The 18860-nt window shown below is 43.2% G+C and overlaps 1 protein-coding gene across 1 annotated transcript in view; it reads left to right on the top strand.

Moving 5' to 3' along the window:
* The first annotated feature begins 1952 nt into the window (after positions 1–1952).
* The window catches only part of LOC143773356 (uncharacterized), a 152529-nt gene continuing 135621 nt past the window's right edge, over positions 1953–18860 (top strand). The window contains exons 1-3 of the mRNA XM_077260832.1: positions 1953–2069; positions 2245–2334; positions 16000–16084. Coding sequence (XP_077116947.1) covers positions 16060–16084 — 25 coding nt within the window. The 5' untranslated portion in view covers positions 1953–2069; positions 2245–2334; positions 16000–16059. The remainder of the gene's footprint in view (positions 2070–2244; positions 2335–15999; positions 16085–18860) is intronic.

Here is an 18860-nt window from a genome sequence, read left to right on the forward strand (position 1 = left end):
GCATTAAAATGCAATAACGGGCGATCAAAAGAACGTATCTGCACCAAAATGCTATCATTAAAAATGCCAGCTCGGCACGCAAAAAATAAGCCCTCACCCGACCCCAGATCACGAAAAATGGAGACTCTACGGGTATCGGAAAATGGCGCAATTTTATTTATTTATTTTTTTGCAAAGTTTGGAATTTTTTTTCACCACTTAGGTAAAAAAGAACCTAGTCATGTTAGGTGTCTATGAACTCGTACTGTCCTGGAGAATCATAATGGCAGGTCAGTTTTAGCATTTAGTGAACCTAGCAAAATAGGCAAGCAAAAAACAAGTGTGGGATTGCACTTTTTTTGCAATTTCACTGCACTTGGAATTTTTTTCCCGTTTTCTAGTACACGACATGGTAAAACCAATGATGTCGTTCAAAAGTACAACTCGTCCCGCAAAAAATAAGCCCTCACATGGCCAAATTGACAGAAAAATAAAAAAGTTATGGCTCTGGGAAGGAGGGGAGCGAAAAACAAAAACGGAAAAACGGAAAAAGCTCCGGGGGTGAAGGGGTTAATGAGTGATTGGTGAGGACGTGGTATAGAAGTTGAGTTTTTTCAAGAGTGGGCAGTGGAACTGTGGAGGGTTCAAGGGGAGGAGGCAGAGCTGGGGTGGATTCTGGCCGGAGTCTCACAGGTGACCTGAAATTCCTGGTGACAACCCTGCCCAGGGGTCCCCTATTTCTCTCCAGGAAGTAAGGAGTCTATACTGTATGTCCCCATAAGTATCACCATGTCAGATATGGATTCCACAGGGGTGCTCTTGCTCTCTGTTGTCTTCTGTGGTATTTTATCTCTAATGCCGAGGTCACACTTGCGAGTGCAATGTGAGAAACTTGCACGAGTCTCTCACATCAATACACGGCACTGCCGCCGGTACTCGAGACCAGAGCGTACGGCTGCATGTATTTCTATGCAGTTGAACGCTCCGTTCTTGAGTGCCAGCAGCAGTGCCAGGTACTAATGCGAGAGACTCGTGCGAGTTTCTCACATTGCACTCACATGTTTGACCCCGGCCTTACACTAACAGACACTTTTCTGCACAAATTTCCCCAGTATTGGTGAATCAGTCTAAATATGTGCATAGATTTTGCTACACTATATAATGGCTATTTATTCTGTGTGGCACTTTTATAATTTGCACAATCTAGGAACCTTTGTTTAAAGGAGGTTGGGGATATTTCTGGCCAATTATCATGCTGGGGCAGTTTGATTTTTGCATATAGCACAATTGCACTTTATTAAAACTTTTTGTTTAAAAATTTGTGTTGTTTCTTTGTGTTGTGTATTGAAACTATAAAATAATTGTATTTTGTATGATACCCACCGGTGTGCGCTGCTATTATTTGCATTTCTCTTGGTCTTTTCTTTTGGATTATAACTCTTTCTATATAATTATTTAGCACCTAGAGATCATTTCTTATCACTGGATTTTATAATGTTGTTATAAATCTATTATGCTTTGAGGAACAATATAGTAATTTTTACATTTTCAAAAGCTTTAAATTTGATTTAGCAGAATCTTTTTTGATCCACGTGTTGCTTTGAGAATTGAGGAATGAGTTTGGGTGGCATATTTAAAAAATGTATTAATTTTTAAGAGTTAAGTTGAGACTTAATAAAAAGGAATAAAACAAATAGTCAGATTTGGGCATAATAAATTATAAACAACATTCAAGAATATACAAAATTCAGTGCAATGGTACGTATCACAAACAGTATGTCAAAACTCATGTTAGCAAATGAATAAAAAAGGTAAAATAATAAGTATTCAAGAAGAGAACGTAGAGACTTGGATCTGCTTTCCTACAGGGCCCCACTGTCCTCAAGGAAGAGAAGTGTCCATTCTGTGGAATGTATGACTCTGCTCTTTCCCTCCCTTGGCCTCACAGCTCGGAGCTTGCATTACTTATGTGTGGGACGTCTCACACAACTTCCTTTCGCTTTCATTTCACCAGACTTCCTCTCGAATTAACCTGACGGGTTACTACATTGTTGCACCTATTGATTTCAGTTACCGGTGTCTGTGGAGCTGTGAGTGCTGTATATACTTTGTGTTTTCGGTCTTCCTCGGATTCTGCTGTTTCTGCCCGTTGTTCTCTAGTTTATATCTAGCACATTTTATTGTTTATTGCTTTCAGACCATATTTTAACTCTGCATAACCAATGGTATCTGGATCCCAGAACTTCTTTCTCTACTTACTTCTAGTGACTATGTGATGACATGAGCACAGATCTCGAGTCATGGCGACTTGATGGATGGACGCTTTGTAGGAAAATCGATCTTGCGCAAAGCTAGGTAGGTCCGCCAGGTTCTTCTCCACCATTATCTTGATGGTATTCTTCTTAACCTATGTATTTGGAGTGTTTTTTTATTGATATATGTGTATAGGATGTGTGCTTATATATGTTGGCTATGTGTCGGCTCGTACTGTACATGGGAGGCTATGTTTGGGGTTCATACTATATATATATAGGGAGTTATGTAAGAGCTTATACGGTATGTAGTCCATGTGAGGATTCATACTGTATATAGGGACTCATAATGTATATAGGAGCCTATGTGAGGGCTCATACTGTGTATAAGATGCTATGTGGGGCAAATACTGTATTTAGGGGGTTATGTGGGACTTATACCGTACATAGGGTGCTATGTGGGGCTCATAGTGTATATAGGAGGCTATGTGAAGACTCATATTGTATATACAGTGGGTACGGAAAGTATTCAGACCCCCTTCACATTTTTCACTCTTTGCTTCATTGCAGCCATTTGGTAAATTCAAAAAGTTTATTTTTTTCTCATTAATGTACACTCTGCATGCCATCTTGTCTGAAAAAACAGAAATGTAGAAATTTTTGCAAATTTAATAAAAAAGAAAAACTGAAATATCACACGGTCATTAGTATTCAGACCCTTTGCTCAGTATTAAGTAGAAGCACACTTTTGAGCTAGTACAGAGATGCTCAATTGGGTTTAGGTCAGGGCTCTGGCTGGGTCAGTCAGGAATAGTCACAGAGTTCTTCTGAAGCCACTCCTTTGTTATTTTAGCTGAGTCCTTAGGGTCATTGTCTTGTTGGAATGTGAACCTTCAGCCAAGTCTGAGGTCCAGAGCACTCTGGAAGAGGTTTTCATCCAGCTGAACAACACCCCCATTGCATGATGCTGCCACCGCCATGTTTCACTGTTGGGATTGTATTGGGCAGGTGATGAGCAGTGCCTGGTTTTCCCCACACATACTGCTTAGAATTATCACCAAAAAGGTCTATCTTCATCTCATCAGACCAGAGAATCTTATTTCTCATAGTCTGGGAGTCCTTCATGTATTTTATAGCATAACTCTATGTGGGCTTTCATATGTCTTGCACTGAGGAGAGGCTTCCGTAGGGCCACTCTGCCATAAAGGTCTGACTGATGTAAGGCTGCAGTGATAGTTGACTTTGCGGAACTTTCTCCAGTCTCCCTACTGCATCTCTGGAGCTCAGCGACAGTGATCTAGTGGTTCTTCTTTACAACTCTCACCAAGGCTCTTCTCTAACGATTGCTCAGTTTGGCAGGACAGCCAGGTCTAGGAAGCCTTCAGGTGGTACCAAACTTCTTCTATTTAAAGATTATTGAGGCCACTGTGCTCTTAGGAACCTTTAATAGTGCAGAAATTCTTTTGTAACCTTGGCCAGATCTGTGCCTTGCCACAATTCTGTCTCTGAGTTCCTTGGCCAGTTCCTTTGACCTCATGATTCTCCTTTGGTCTGACATGTACTGTGAGCTGTGAGGTCTTATATGGACAGGTGTGCGCCTTTCCAAATGAAGCCCTAACAGTTTAATCAAACACAGCTGGCCTCCAATGAAGGAGTAGAACCATCTCAAGGGCGATCACAAGGAAATGGACAACATGTGACTTAAATATGAGTGTCTGAGCAAAGGGTCTGAATACTTCTGATCATGTGATATTTCAGTTTTTCTTTTTTAATAAATTTGCAAAAATTTCTACATTTCTGTTTTTTTTTCAGTCAAGATGGAGTGCAGAGTGTACATTAATGAGAAAAATAAATTAACTTTTTTGAATTTACGAAATGGCTGCAATGAAACAAACAGTGAAAAATGTAAAGGGGTCTGAATACTTTCCGCACCCACTGTATGTTGCTATGTGGGGGGTTCATACTGTATATAAGGAGTTATGCGGGAGCTCATACTGTATACAGTAGGCTATGTGGGGGCTCATGCTGTATGCTATGTGTGAGCTCATACTATATATATAAATGAGGGTGTGATTGCTCATACTGTATATAGGGAGCAATATGCGGGTTCATAATGTATATATGGGCTGTGTGTGGGATCATACTGTATATAGGAGGTTATGGGGGTCATACTGTATACAGGGAGTTATGTGTGGCTCATACTGTATATAGGAACCTATGTGAGAGTTCTTACTGTATGTTGTAGCCTATTGGAGGGCTCATATTATATATAGGGGGCTTTTTGGGGCTCATAATGTATGTAGGAGTCTATGTGCAGTTCATACTGTATATAAGCTATGTGTGATGTACAAAAAGAAAAAAAAAGAGCATGAACCGCACCTCCAAAAATTATACGTTGATCTAAAGCCGCTAGGCAAAAATGTATATAACTGAATATGAGGTTTTCCGTTTAACATTCTGATCAGACTGTATGAAGCCCACTGCCACTTCACGGCAAACCTCGTAGTGGGTCCTACCGCCATAGCAGAGCAGAGCCATGCGCCAACCACCACCACAGCGGCAATGCACCAGCAGGGCGGATGGCCTGTTACTCCACAGCATCCATGGTGCAAGACTGAGCCCCCATGACTCCAGACCGTGCCGTCCCACCAGCACAAAGCCACGGCAACAATGGCTGCCACACAGCACCAGCACCAAAATGAAAGGAGCACTTTTTGGTGCTGGTGCTGTGTGGCGGACATTGTTGCTGTGGCTTTGTGCTGGCACGGCACGGTCTGGAGTCATGGAGGCTCAGTCTCGCAGCATGGGTGCTGTGGGGCAACAGGCCGTCCACCCTGCTGGTTAGGGCAGTAGGACCCACTACGGGGTTTGCTGTGATGTGGCAGTGGGCTTCATACAGTCTGATCAGAATGTTAAACTGAAAACCTCATGTTCAGTTATATAAATTTTTGACTAGTGGCTTTAGATCAACTTGCGATTTTTGGAGGTGGGGTTCATGCTCTTTTTTTCCAAAGCGTAAGCTATGTGTGAGCTCATACTATGTATATAAATGAGGCTGTGATGGCTCATACTTTAATGTATATAGGGAGCTATGTACAGGTTCATAATGTATATAGGGGATGTGTGTGGGCTCTTACTGTATATAGGAGACTATGTGGGGATCATGCTGCACATAGGGAGTTTATAGGGACCATTCAAAATTCAGTGCTTTTGGGAAGAAGCGGGCAAACGGACGATGGCCATTTCAGGACATATCCAGTTTTTCTAGCACTAAGTGACTGTCGTCAGTGCATCCCACTTCTTCCCTAAAGCAACTAATTTTTAATTGGTGTTTTGAAAATAAAGTATATAAGTATATCAGCCATCTCCATGCATGTGCTACTAGTGTATGTATGGAGGCTGTTGCTAAGAAGGGTCTGTCACCCCCCAAAACTCAAATTACACAATTGATACACACAACGGACTTGGTCCCTATAAAAAATATTATACCTGTACTATATATTGTATTTATTGTGTTTTACAGACACAGCTTCATTACACATGTATAAGCTCAGGGAGCCTCCATTACCATCCTCCACGCCTCCCTTCATATAGATTGACAACATTCACTTTGAAGCGCTGTCCGATCTGACTCCTCGGTCGTGGACACACTGATTATGCAGGAGCAGAGAGCGCGCAGTGTCAGTGTTTGCAGGGGTGGACTCATTATGACAGGGCAGCGGATGGCTAATGTCAACAGGAGAGGGAGATGACAATGCGCCTCATCTACAAGTCCGTGAAAAAGGGTACCGGTGTCATCAATGTTTTGGATAAGGTTGTCATAAGAGAGTGTTTTCTCATCAGTATTTCTTACGGACGGATAAATAAGTAAATTACGGAGCTCTTCCAATCCTTACAATATTAAACACAGACGTATAACGTTACGTACTGATGGATTAAAAGCTTTACAGCTTGAAACGCGAAGACTCGTGTCATTTTAGATCTTCCCCCGCCCCTCCCGTGTCTACCTCCCCTTCTCCCCCAGTTTTGTATGACAAGTTTTTGTTCTTATAATTTTATTTTTTTCCCATTAAAAATCATGTTTTATCTCTACATAAATTAGCGGATGTTGGAACCCCCTTGCTTTTCCTCTGCATGTGGGCATAGATTATATTGACTACGTGTTGTTTGTTGCTGTTTCCTTGAAAAAAAATAGATACAAGACCTACATGCAACACTGTGTGTGCGGACTCGGCCTCTGCAGTGTTAGTGTGCGCACACATTCTCATCTGCTACATATTGTGACTGTGACACAAATGTGTTACATTATACACTGCCGATAACAAGTAGCATAAAGTTTACACAGTTTACTAAACCTACACATGAGAATATTCCCGGCTCTACTCCTTGTAATTTACTAACTCCTCTCTCGCTCTCTGGCCACAATCTTCTTTCCTATTGTGTAAAGACCTGTCGCCCTGCTCCGGACACCCGCACTTACCACAGATACAGAAATGTATGTGCCATCAATACACAGCATCTTTAGCCCCAATCGCCTTCTTCTCCTGTCCAGATTCAGCATTGTCACCTCACAATAAGACATTACAGAGCACCCTGGATAAAGCACACCTGCTAAACACAGAACCACTTGACACAGACAATGGCAACCCTGGCACACGCAGAAAACACATTTTCTCCAGCGATGCTCAAGGTGTCCCGAACATTAGACACCCCCATTACTAGCCCCGTATTTAAAACTAAAACACACACACAGGGAAAAAAAAGTGTATTTGAATAAAGACTCCCCTACACATTCCCTGGTTCACCTGTTGATTATTAAAAAATGATCTTCACAGCTCCGACGTAATCCAGTCTGGTTCCCAAGACATCCTGCGATTCTCTTTTGCAACCTATGGAGTGTTGTTCTGAGAATGCTGCATCATAGGTTACTCATGGTCATGTCTCATGAGCAATGATTTCAGCAACATCATCGCCCGTGAGACATGACCAGGAGTGACCTATGGAGCCTCATTATTGAGACTGCATAGGTTACTTGTGGTCATGTCTCACAGGTGATGTTGTCAGTTACTGCATTTATACAGGCCAGGTAACATGTTGTGCTGGCCAATCCCAGCCATGCCAATACTTGGCATTGCATTGATGGCTCTGGAAGTGCCCACAGCCTAAAAGCTTGTTGATTGGCTGCATCGCAATCTTTCAAAAAACTTTGTTCGGCACCGTACCTGAACAGTAAGATGGACTTCCAGGAAAAAGTCTGTGTTTGAAGTTTGGTACCGGACACTAGGTGTCCAGTACGAACCCCTAACTGCATCCACTATACCTGTATGCTCAAATAAGTCTTCTTCACCTTACTTATTACATCACTAGTTAACAATCCAAAATGGCTCTTCAAAACTTTCAATTTCCTCCTATATCCCCTATTATCAACTTCAGGGATGAAGGTTTGGCAACTTATTTCCTAGAAAAAAATCAAACATATCCATCAGGACATTTTCACACAATCTCCTCAGACCCTGGATCCCTTTTGATACTGCCTCTCAAGCTCACTTTCGACCTTTTATGGAAGAAGAAGACTCCTCAATTCCTACAACCTGCACCAATGACGTTTGTTCCTCACATCTCCTTTAGTCCCTTTCCTTGGCCATCACAACCTACCTAACTAAAATGTTTAACTGCCCTCTTTCTTCCAATATTTTTCCCTCTTCATTCAAACACACCGTCATAATCCCTTTACTTAAAAAAAAATCCTTTAACTAGAACTGCACTGCTAACTATAGAACTGTGTCTAATCTTCCCTTCATCTCTAAACCCCTGGAACACTTGGTCCACTCCCATCTAATCCGCTTTCTCTCAGATAACGCTTTTCTTGACACTTTACAATTTGGTTTCCGCTCTTTACACTTTACTAAAGTCTCTAATGATCTACTAACAGCTAAACCTAATGGTCACTGCTCCCTGCTGATTCTCCCGGATCTTTCTGCAGCATTTGACACTGTGGATCACCATATCCTCCTCACTATGCTCCGCTTTTAACTTTTTTACTGCTTTCTTTGACCACTCTTTCACGGTATCTTTTACCAGCTTTATTCATCTAATCTTCCCTTTGCTGTCTGGGTTCCTCAAGGCTCAGTCCTAGCCCCCTCCTCTTCTTCTCTCTATACACAGCCCCTATTGGACAAACCTTCAGTAGGATCAGTTTTCAGTACCATCTCTATGCTGATGACACCTTATTATACACCACTTCCCCTGACATCACCCCCACCCCAATACAAAATACCAATGATTGTCTTTACGCTGTCTCTTACATCATGTCCTCCCTCTATCTGAAACTGAACCTCTCCAAAACTGAACTCCTTGTGTTTCCTCCCTCTACTAACCTACCTACACCCAATATATCAATTGCCTTGTGTAGTTCAACCATAACTCCCAAGAAGCTCACTGTCTTGAGGTCATATGTGACACATAACTTTTTTTTATTTCTTATATCCAATTGCTCACTCACTCATGTCACATGCATATTAAAAACATCTCCAGATTTCAACCATTTCTCACCTTTGAAACTGCAAAAACTCTTAATGTCACTTTTATTAATTCCCGTCTGGACTACTGCAACTCTCTACTGATCAGTCTCTAACCAAAATTTCTCCTCTCCAATCCATCCTGAATGCAGCAGTCAGGCTCGCACTTCTGTCCAGCAACTATGGAGCGCCCCCATGGGGCCGTGGGGTACTCGGGTCCTTCAGTTCACAGGGGGGATGTCACGGTGGCTGACCCGGTCCGTGGCCCTGGGATGTCCGTGTAAAAGGGAAAGGTCTTTAAAGAGGAAATGGAATCGTGACGCCACCTGTGGTATTCGATCAGGGTGACCGACGCTGCTTTAAGGGGTCCGCTGGAGTGATGTTATGGCAGCTAGATGGTATACTTTCCCACAGGTGAAGTGTATCCCCAGGGCTTCCCGGTGTGTAGATGGTAGATGGTGAGAGGCGCAGAGAAGAAAGAGGACACAAGGTTGCAGTCTCTTTACCTTTACTGAAGACTTCAGCATCCACAGTCCAGGGCACCAGATCACAGAGCAGTCAGAGTCAAGCCGGATTGGAGGCAAGTCCTGAGTCCCCTTTGTCCAGGTGGAAATCAATAGCCTTCCTTTGCGCTGCAGTGTTGTAGTCCCTTACTGCTAAGCTTCTCATAAGGTCCTCACAACTTTTGTAGATGTTATGTCTCTCTCTCTGTCCCCCAGATAGGATAGGACAAGCCCGTATGACTGGTGGCTTGAGGCGGTTTATAGGGACTCTATCATGCCCCAGCCTCTAAGGGATGCCAACGTGCCTCCTGGGTGTAGGGCGGACAGGTAACGTGAAATTAACTGTCCTGCCAGTCTCTGGAGCAAGGCATAAAGGTCTTTACTCCCTTGGTGTTCCATGCAACCGGGCTTCTGCGCATCAGAAGGAGGCAACCTGTGTAGGGCTGGTCCCCTTCTGATATCCACTCCTTTGCTATGACTTCCTTGCACGCTTGCTGCAATACAGTTCTGCCTTTGATGTCTTTTTCTAGGAGCTGCAGCTCTGAGGGCATGCACAGCTCTGTATCCTTCTCCTTTGTTTTCTGACAGGATCCCACCCCTGCCAGGGACCAACTAACTGAGCAGAGCTCAGCCAGCAACTGACTAACTTTCCCTACAGGCTACCAGTTTTACCAAAGTGTGGGGAGTGACCTAATAAATAGGAGCAAGAGCTCTCCCTGGTGGCCTGGAGTGTGAAATGTGTTGCATGTTTGTGATACCTGGATGCAGTTGTCCTTCTTTGCCTCCAAACGTAACACCACTCTCCCCGAGAGCGGAGAATGACATTACTGCAATGACCAGGACCCTGGGGCGCTGCAACTACATCAATGCCTCCACTTCGTATCAGTCATTACACTGGTTGTCCATCTGCTAAAGAATACAATATAAACTTATCTCTCGCCCTCAAGGTATTCCATACTTCTGCATCACTTTACATCCCCTCTCTATCACCCTACTCATGCTCTACATTCTGCAACTGATCCAAGACTAACATCCTCTGTAATCAAACGTGGCACCTCTGTTTCGAAGACTTCTCTCATGCTCCACCAGTTTTTGGAATGCACTACCAAGAATGAAACGACCAATACCTAGCTCCCACGTTTTTAAGTGTACTTTAAAAACACATCTCTTTAGTCAAATCTTTCACGTCATCTCACTAATCAAACTCTTCTCAGTTTCCTCTTTCTAAATTTTTCTCAGAATCTAGGTCCGCCTCTTCGTCTGTCTCCACATGCTCCATGCACTCAATAGCACTTGGTAACTGTACTTGAACAGACGCTGCCTGACAATGGATCATCCAGGTTATTTACAATGCCCTATTTATGATAATAGCTGAACTATACAAGCACTTTTTAACCATTGTGTCCCACCTATTTCCTGATTGTAAGCTTGTGAGCCAGACCCTCACTACTCCTGTGACTGTTGAACCAAGTTTCTGTGTTATGTCTTTACTTTTTGTACATATCCCATCTTAATTGTAAAGTGCTGCGGAATATGTTGAATAAATCTATAAGTGAGAAAGGAGCGCACTACAGGGTGATGCCGTATAGAGGGAGAGTAGGAAGGTGCTGGTTACGCTCATCTGGTGAAGTTGTGATAGACATAACTCCTATGTAGGCAGGATGAAAAATAGGTACAGTTGCCTCGTAATTGGCAGATAAATCCTCATGGAGATATTGGATGCAGTTGGATGAACACATGGGTGGTCTGTGCTGCTGGAGTGAATCAATTCTTCAGAAATGATAATGAGGAAAAGGATTTTTATTCACAACATGTTTCAATGCCATACCAGTGTGTTTATCAAGTTAAATAAAAAATGTGCAAAACATGACAACAGATGAGTTTTTAATGGCCCAAAATGGACGCCAATTACATAGGGAACACTTACAGAAAAAAACAATAGGGAAATAGGGAAGGGGAGGATACAACTGGCAATTTCAAACAAAGTGATTAAAGTTAAGGAAATTTGGTATATACCATATGGTAAAATGCAACCCCCTTATGCTATAATGCAGCCCCATACAGTATAATGCAGCCCCCAAATGCTTCAATGCAGCATTATATAGTATAATGCAGCCCCCATATGCAATAATGCAGCCCCATATAGTTTAATGCAGCCCCCTATGCTATAATACAGCTCCATGTAGTATAATGCAGCCCCCATATGCTATAATGCAGCCTTATATTGTATAATGCAGCCCCCATATGCTATAATGCAGTCCCATATAGTATAATGCAGCCCTGTATGCTATAATGCAGCTCCATATAATATAATGCAGCCCCCATATGCTATAATGCAGCCTTATATAGTATAATGCAGCCCCCATATGCTAGAATGCAGCCCCATATAGCATAATGCAGCCCCATATGCTATAATGCAGCCTTATATAGTATAATGCAGCCCCATATGCTGTAATGCGGCCTCATATAGCATAATGCAGCCCCCATATGCTATAATGCAGCCTTATACTGTAGAGTAAAATGCAGCCCCCATATGCTATAATGCAGCCCCATATAGCATAATGGAGCCCCATTTGCTATAATGTAGCGCCATATAGTATAATGCAGCCCCCATTTGCTATAATTCAGCATTATATAGTATAATGCAGCCCCCATATGCTATAATGCAGCCCCATATAGTATAATGCAGCCCCATATGCTATAATGCAGCCTCATATAGTATAATGCAGCCCCATATACTATAATGCAAACCCATATAGTATAATGCAGCCCCATATGCTATAATGCAGCATTTTATAGTATAATGCAGCCCCCATATGCTATAATGCAGCATTATATAGTACAATGCAGCCCCATATGCTATAATGTAGCCCCATATAGTATAATGCAGCCCCCATATGCTATAATGCAGCATTATATAGTATAATGCAGCCACATATTGTATAATGCAGCCACCCTATGCTATAATGCAGAATTATATAGTATATTGCAGCCCCATATGCTATAATGCAGCCACATATAGTATAATGCAGCCCACATATGCTATAAAGCAGCCCCATATAGCATAATGCAGCCCCCATATGCCCATATGCTAAAATGCAGCCCTATATAGTATAATGCAGCCTCATATGCTATAATTCAGCCCAATAAAGTGTAATACAACGCCAATATGCTATAATTAAGCCCCATATAGTATAATGCATCCCCACATAGTATAATGCAGTTCCCTTATAGTATAATGCAGCCTAATGCATTATAATCCAGTCTCCATATACTATTATTCATCCCCATCCAATACAGTATAATGCAGCCCCATATTGCATAATGTACCCTCATAAAATATAATGCAGCCCCATATTGTATAATGCAGCACCCATAAAATATAATGCAGCACCCATATGCTATAATGCATTCCCCATATAGTATAATGCAGCCCAATGCAATATAATGCAGTCCCCATATAGTATAATGCAGCATTCATATTGCATAATGCAGCCCCCAATATGGTTAGGCGCAGAGGGGGCATGATGGGAGAGGGAGCGTCTCTATCATTGCTTTCAACTATATCAGCATCTAGCTATGCTGATACAGTTGAATGTGTGATGCTAAGTGTGAGGGGGCCAGGGCCGATGCTGGCACCCGGTCACTGACTCACGGGCCCCATAGCCATTGCATGATCTGTCACTATTAAAGGCAAGCCACTGGCTGAGGGCCCCTGGTGGAGTGAGGGCCCTAGGCAAATGACTAGTTTGCCCTGCCCTAATGCTGGCCCTACTAGGCAGATGAATGAAAGTTGATACAGAAAATGGAACTATACAATAAATGTTAAAATATAAATAGATGAATGAAGGACGAAGTGTTGTAAAGAAATTAGTGAAATGATGAGTGTAGGAGAAATGCGATTAGAACCCAGGATGAGCTTATGAATAGAGGCCAGACATAGAGCATTAAAAAACAATTGCCACCTAGAGAGATTAGCTAAAGGCAGCAAAAAATTAAATAAAGTAAAACTATACATATAAATACCATAATATAAATAGATGCAAAATGATAAAGTATTGAAGAAAACGGAGTGAAATGATCGGAGTGCAGGAGAAATGGGATTTGAAATCAGGATGAGCCATTGAATAGGAGCCAGAGAGAAAACATTTACCAGAAAAGCAATCTGTGGAGGTGGTGCAAAATTATAAAGGAAAAAAATCTTCAGGACTCAGGTGAAATGCAGTGAGGTGAGCTTGAAAAAGAAACGAGTGTGATAAATATTAGCCTGAGATGGGGTTTTGTGCAGAGAATTTTGTGCTGTAGCAAGTGGTGAAAAATGAATAGATTAGTGATGAGCAAGCGTGCTCCCCACTGCTCAATATTCGAATGAGCATCGGCTACTTGGGTACTCTAGCTACGCGATTGAGTATCGCGAGTGCTCGAGCGTCATGCTCAAGTCCTCGCCCTGCATGTTTGCAACCTGTTAGACAGCCAATAAAAATTGGCCGCCAAATATGGTAATTGTGTAGCCACATTGGCTACTGGGATTACTGTGATCGTCAAGGCGCATCGATCGCGTCATAAGGTCTTATATAAGACTTGGGGACGCGATGATCGGCACACTCTCCTCTGGGAGCAGTTCAGGGAGAGTTCTTATAGGAAGTAGAGCTTATTTTAGAGCAGGTCATAGACAGAGTTTAATATTGCTATTGCAGTAGCTGTATACCGCTGCAGCACCATTAAAAGAAAAGTCCTCTTCAGGGCTAAATTTTATCCTTTTTCTAGTAAAACCGATGTTGCCTGCATTCAGTGGAGGGTTAGTTTTGTATTACAGAGATATAGGCAGGGTTTAATATTGCTATCGCCGTACTTGTCTACTGCTGCTTTAATTTATACACGTAATTTAAAATACGCAAGGCGTGTGGTAAGAGATGAGGAAGTGAACGAGCTGCTGATGGTTTTCACAGAAGCCGAGGCCGTGGGTGAGGTGACACTGTGCCTGCTGCAGGAACAAAACAAACAGGCTCATCTATGAGACCTTGCTTCCTGTCCCAATTTGCATGGGTGCGTAGGACACTACTCTTTAAGCCAGGACAGTAGGAATAGGTGGTCATTTGGATGGCAGATAATACCTCCACAATGTTTCACAGCACCACCCTGTCTTCCACACGGTCCACTCTCACTAGTCAAGAGTCTGGACCACATAATCCTTACCCTGATTCTCCTTCTTACCAACATGGCTAGTCTAAGGAGAAAAGTGATCCCACTGCATCTTCCTGCCTGTTGCGGTATGGCAGATCCCTCCCCTTTTGTTCTGCTCTCTTTGCTCTGCTTGGCACTTTCCCAGGTTGGTCAGTGACTTAATCATCCACCACCTCATCTTCCACTTCCGTACTCTGGTCCTCTTGACTTGTAAACATAACAACATCATTTGGTGGCAACTGTGTTTCATCATCAATTACCACTAATTGCCGCTCCCCACCATTGTCTGCTTCTGACTGTGGCTGCTCAAATATTTGGGCATCACTACACATGAGCTCTTCCTGTCCCTCTTGAAACGTGCAGGGAGAGAGCCCGGAATCAATAAATGGAAATGTAAAGAGTTCCTTAGAGTGTACTAATATGGGATGACCAAAGGGAGAACAAGCAGGACTTTCCATCTCTTCTTCTTTTGGCAGAGATGGCTAGTAAAATGGAGCAATACCAGAAGGCCCTAGATGAACAATTAGTACAAAAAATTGACTATATAAGCATCCTTTGTGATTTTTCTATGCCATACAACTATTGAGTATCCAAGCTGAACACGTGGCATGAACGGTCTCTCTACACCTTGGAGGTCCTGGCCTGCCCTGCTGCTAGCGTTTTGTCAGAGCGAGTTTTTAGTGCGGCTGGTTGCATAATAACTGATAGGTGCATCCGCCTGTCAACTGAAAATGCTGACAAGATGACTCCTATCAAAATGAACAAGGCCTGGATTGGCATAGACTTCTGTAAACCACCAGATAACAGAAGCAAAAGATAAAGCCAATTCCTTTTTCTTTCAGGTGTACTCTTAAGCACCCCTTCCCACCCAAAAAAAGGGTATATGGTTCATTTTTTCCTGCCCTCCTCCTCCACCTCTCCCTCCATTATTTCAACAGGGTCATCAGGCAGCCCTCACTCAAAATCTTTAAAGGGTCATTAGGCAGCCCTCGCTGTTAATTTTTGCTTGGTGTGTATTATGCCATCCGTCATAATTTTTACAGTTAGTGTATGAAGCCCTCCTTCCTGTGTTATGCAGGGTGTATTGGAGACCATGTTCCTTCTAATTTTTGCCAGTTCCTGCACATAGTCTAGAAGTTCAAATCCTTAAAAATGGTGTAAAATAATGTGGATGTGTGACTTCCGTGTGATGTTTGACCGCTGTTATGTGTGTCTATACTATAAGTCAGGATCATTCTATCTTCACACTAATATCTGTAAATAATTGCTAAAATCATTGCTTTTCAGCTGGAACAACCTGTGCTTGTTACTTGTTCCTTCTCTCTGAGTTCTCAGTTTTTCTCCATTTTTCCCATCCTTCCTATTGTCTGTGTGAATGGTGACGATCTCTGTGCAGCGCTGTGGAATATGTGACTTTATGTTGTTGATTTGTTATAAAACCGTGCAGTTTTCTCTCATTTCATGAATGCACTTCTACCGACCAACGACATCTATAAGGGGCTCTGCCGTTATTATTTCATTGTTGGAATCATCAGGGTTTAATATCATCTGATTTTGTTGCAGGAAATGACAATTCCATCCTTCGTCCTGGATTTTGACAATTGAGAATTTATAAATGCTGTGATGGCTGCAAAACGCAGGAAGACAGGTAAAGCCCTAAAACAAATGCAGGAAGACAGGTAAAGCATCTGTATGGTGGAGTTACTGAGCGCTCGTGTTTACGGGCTAGTTACTGAGCACTCATTTGTATAGTGGAGTTACTGAGTGCTCGTGTGTATGGGCTAGTTACTGAGCGCTCATCTGTATGGTGGAGATACTGAGCGCTCATGTGTATGGGTTAGTTACTGAGCACTCATCTGTATGGTGGAGTTACTGAGCGCTCATATGTATGGTGGAGATACTGAGCACTCATGTGTACGGGTTAGTTACTGAGCACTCATCTGTATGGTGGAGTTACTGAGCGCTCATATGTATGGTGGAGATACTGAGCACTCATGTGTACGGGTTAGTTACTGAGCACTCATCTGTATGGTGGAGTTACTGAGCATTCGTGTGTATGGTGGAGGTACTGAGCACTCATCTTTATGGTGGAGTTACTGAGCGCTCGTATGTATGGGTTAGTTACTGAGCACTCATTTGTATAGTGGAGTTACTGAGCGCTCGTGTGTATGGGTTAGTTACTGAGCGCTCATCTGTATGGTGGAGATACTGAGCGCTCATGTGTATGGGTTAGTTACTGAGCACTCATCTGTATGGTGGAGTTACTGAGCATTCGTGTGTACGGTGGAGGTACTGAGCCCTCATCTTTATGGTGGAGTTACTGAGCGCTCGTGTGTATGGGTTAGTTACTGAGCACTCATCTATATAGTGGACCTACTGTGCGCTCGTGTGTATGGGTAAGTTACTGAACACTCATCTGTATGGTGGAGTTACTGAGCGCTCATCTGTATGGTGGAGTTACTGAGCGCTCGTGTGTATGGTGGAGTTACTGAGCACTCATCTGTATTGGAGAGCTACCGAGTGCTCGTGTGTATGGGTTAGTTATTGAGCGCTCGTCTGTATGGTGCAGTTACTGAGCGCTCGTGTGTATGGGTTCGTTACTGAGCACTTGGGTATGGGGGAGTTACTGAGCGCTCGTGTTTATGGGATAATTATTGAGCACTCATCTGTATGGGTTAGTTACTGATCACTCATCTGTATGGTGGAGTTACATTAGCACTCGTTTGTATGGGTTAGCTACTGAGCATTCGTTTGTACAGGGGGGTTACTGAGTGCTCGTGTGTATGGGTTAGTTACTGAGCACTCATCTGTATGGTGGAGTTACTGAGCGCTCATCTGTATGGTGGAGTTACTGAGCGCTCGTGTGTATGGTGGAGTTACTGAGCACTCATCTGTATTGGAGAGCTACCGAGTGCTCGTGTGTATGGGTTAGTTATTGAGCGCTCGTCTGTATGGTGCAGTTACTGAGCGCTCGTGTGTATGGGTTCGTTACTGAGCACTTGGGTATGGGGGAGTTACTGAGCGCTCGTGTTTATGGGATAATTATTGAGCACTCATCTGTATGGGTTAGTTACTGATCACTCATCTGTATGGTGGAGTTACATTAGCACTCGTTTGTATGGGTTAGCTACTGAGCATTCGTTTGTACAGGGGGGTTACTGAGTGCTCGTGTGTATGGGTTAGTTACTGAGCACTCATCTGTATGGTGGAGTTGCTGAGAGCTCACATGTATGGGTTAGTTACTGAGCACTCGAGTGTATGAGTCAGTTACTGAGAGCTAATGTATAATGCAGTTACTGAGCGCTCGTGTGTATGGGTTAGTTACTGAGCAGTGAGCACTCATCTGTATGGTGGAGTTACTAAGCGCTCATATGTATGGTGGAGTTACTGTGCACTTGTGTGTATGGTGGACTTACTGAGCGCTCGTGTTTGGGTAAGTTACTGAGCACTCATCTGTATGGTGGAGTTACTGAGCGCTCGTGTGTATGGGTTAGTTATTGAGCGCTAGTGTGTATGAAGTAGTAACTGAGCGTTCGTGTGTATGGGTTAGTTACTGAGCACTCATCTGTATGGTGGAGTTACTGAGTGCTCTTGTGTATGGGTTAGTTATTGAGCGCTCGTATGTATGGTGGAGTTACTGAGCTCTCGTGTGTATGGGTTAGTTACTGAGCGCTCATCTCTATGGTGGAGTTACTGAGCGCTCGTGTGTATGGGTTAGTTATTGAGCGCTCGTTTGTATGGTGGAGTTACTGAGAGCTCGTGTATGTGGTGGAGTTACTGAGAGCTCACGTGTATGGGTTAGTTACTGAGCGCTTGTGTGTATGGAGTAGTAACTGAGCGTTCGTGTGTATGGGTAAGTTACTGAGCACTCATCTGTATGGTGGAGTTACTGAGCGCTCATGTGTATGGTGGAGTTACTGAGCGCTCGTGTATATGGGTTAGTTACTGAGCGCTCATCTGTATTGGGGAGTTACTGAGCGCTCATTTGCATTGGAGAGCTCCTGAGCGATCGTGTTATGGGGCAGTTGCTGAGAACTCATGTGCTTGGTGAAGTTACTGAGCGTTCATGTGCACTGGAAAGTTGCTCTGTACTAATGTGTAATGTGCGCTCATGTGCTTGGTGGAGTTACCGAGTAGTGATGGGTGAACCCCCCCGATGATCGGGATCGGCGGGTTCGCCCAAGTTATTTTGTAAGGTTCAAGTTCGAGGCTGGAGATGATGCGAAACTTGTGTCAGAACATCAAACTTTGACTTTACAGATATAGGATGGGGCAAGGGGGGGCTGTAAAACAAAGAATAAAATTAATAATAAACATTAGAATTATACTTGTCCAGCGATCCATACGCCGGTCCCGCTGTCTCCCGGCTGCATCTGCTTCCAGGGCCGCTCATTACCTTCCGTTGGTATTCACTGCACTCGGCA

Source organism: Ranitomeya variabilis, chromosome 5, assembly GCF_051348905.1.
Source record: "Ranitomeya variabilis isolate aRanVar5 chromosome 5, aRanVar5.hap1, whole genome shotgun sequence".
NCBI classification, from domain to species: Eukaryota; Metazoa; Chordata; class Amphibia; order Anura; family Dendrobatidae; genus Ranitomeya; species Ranitomeya variabilis.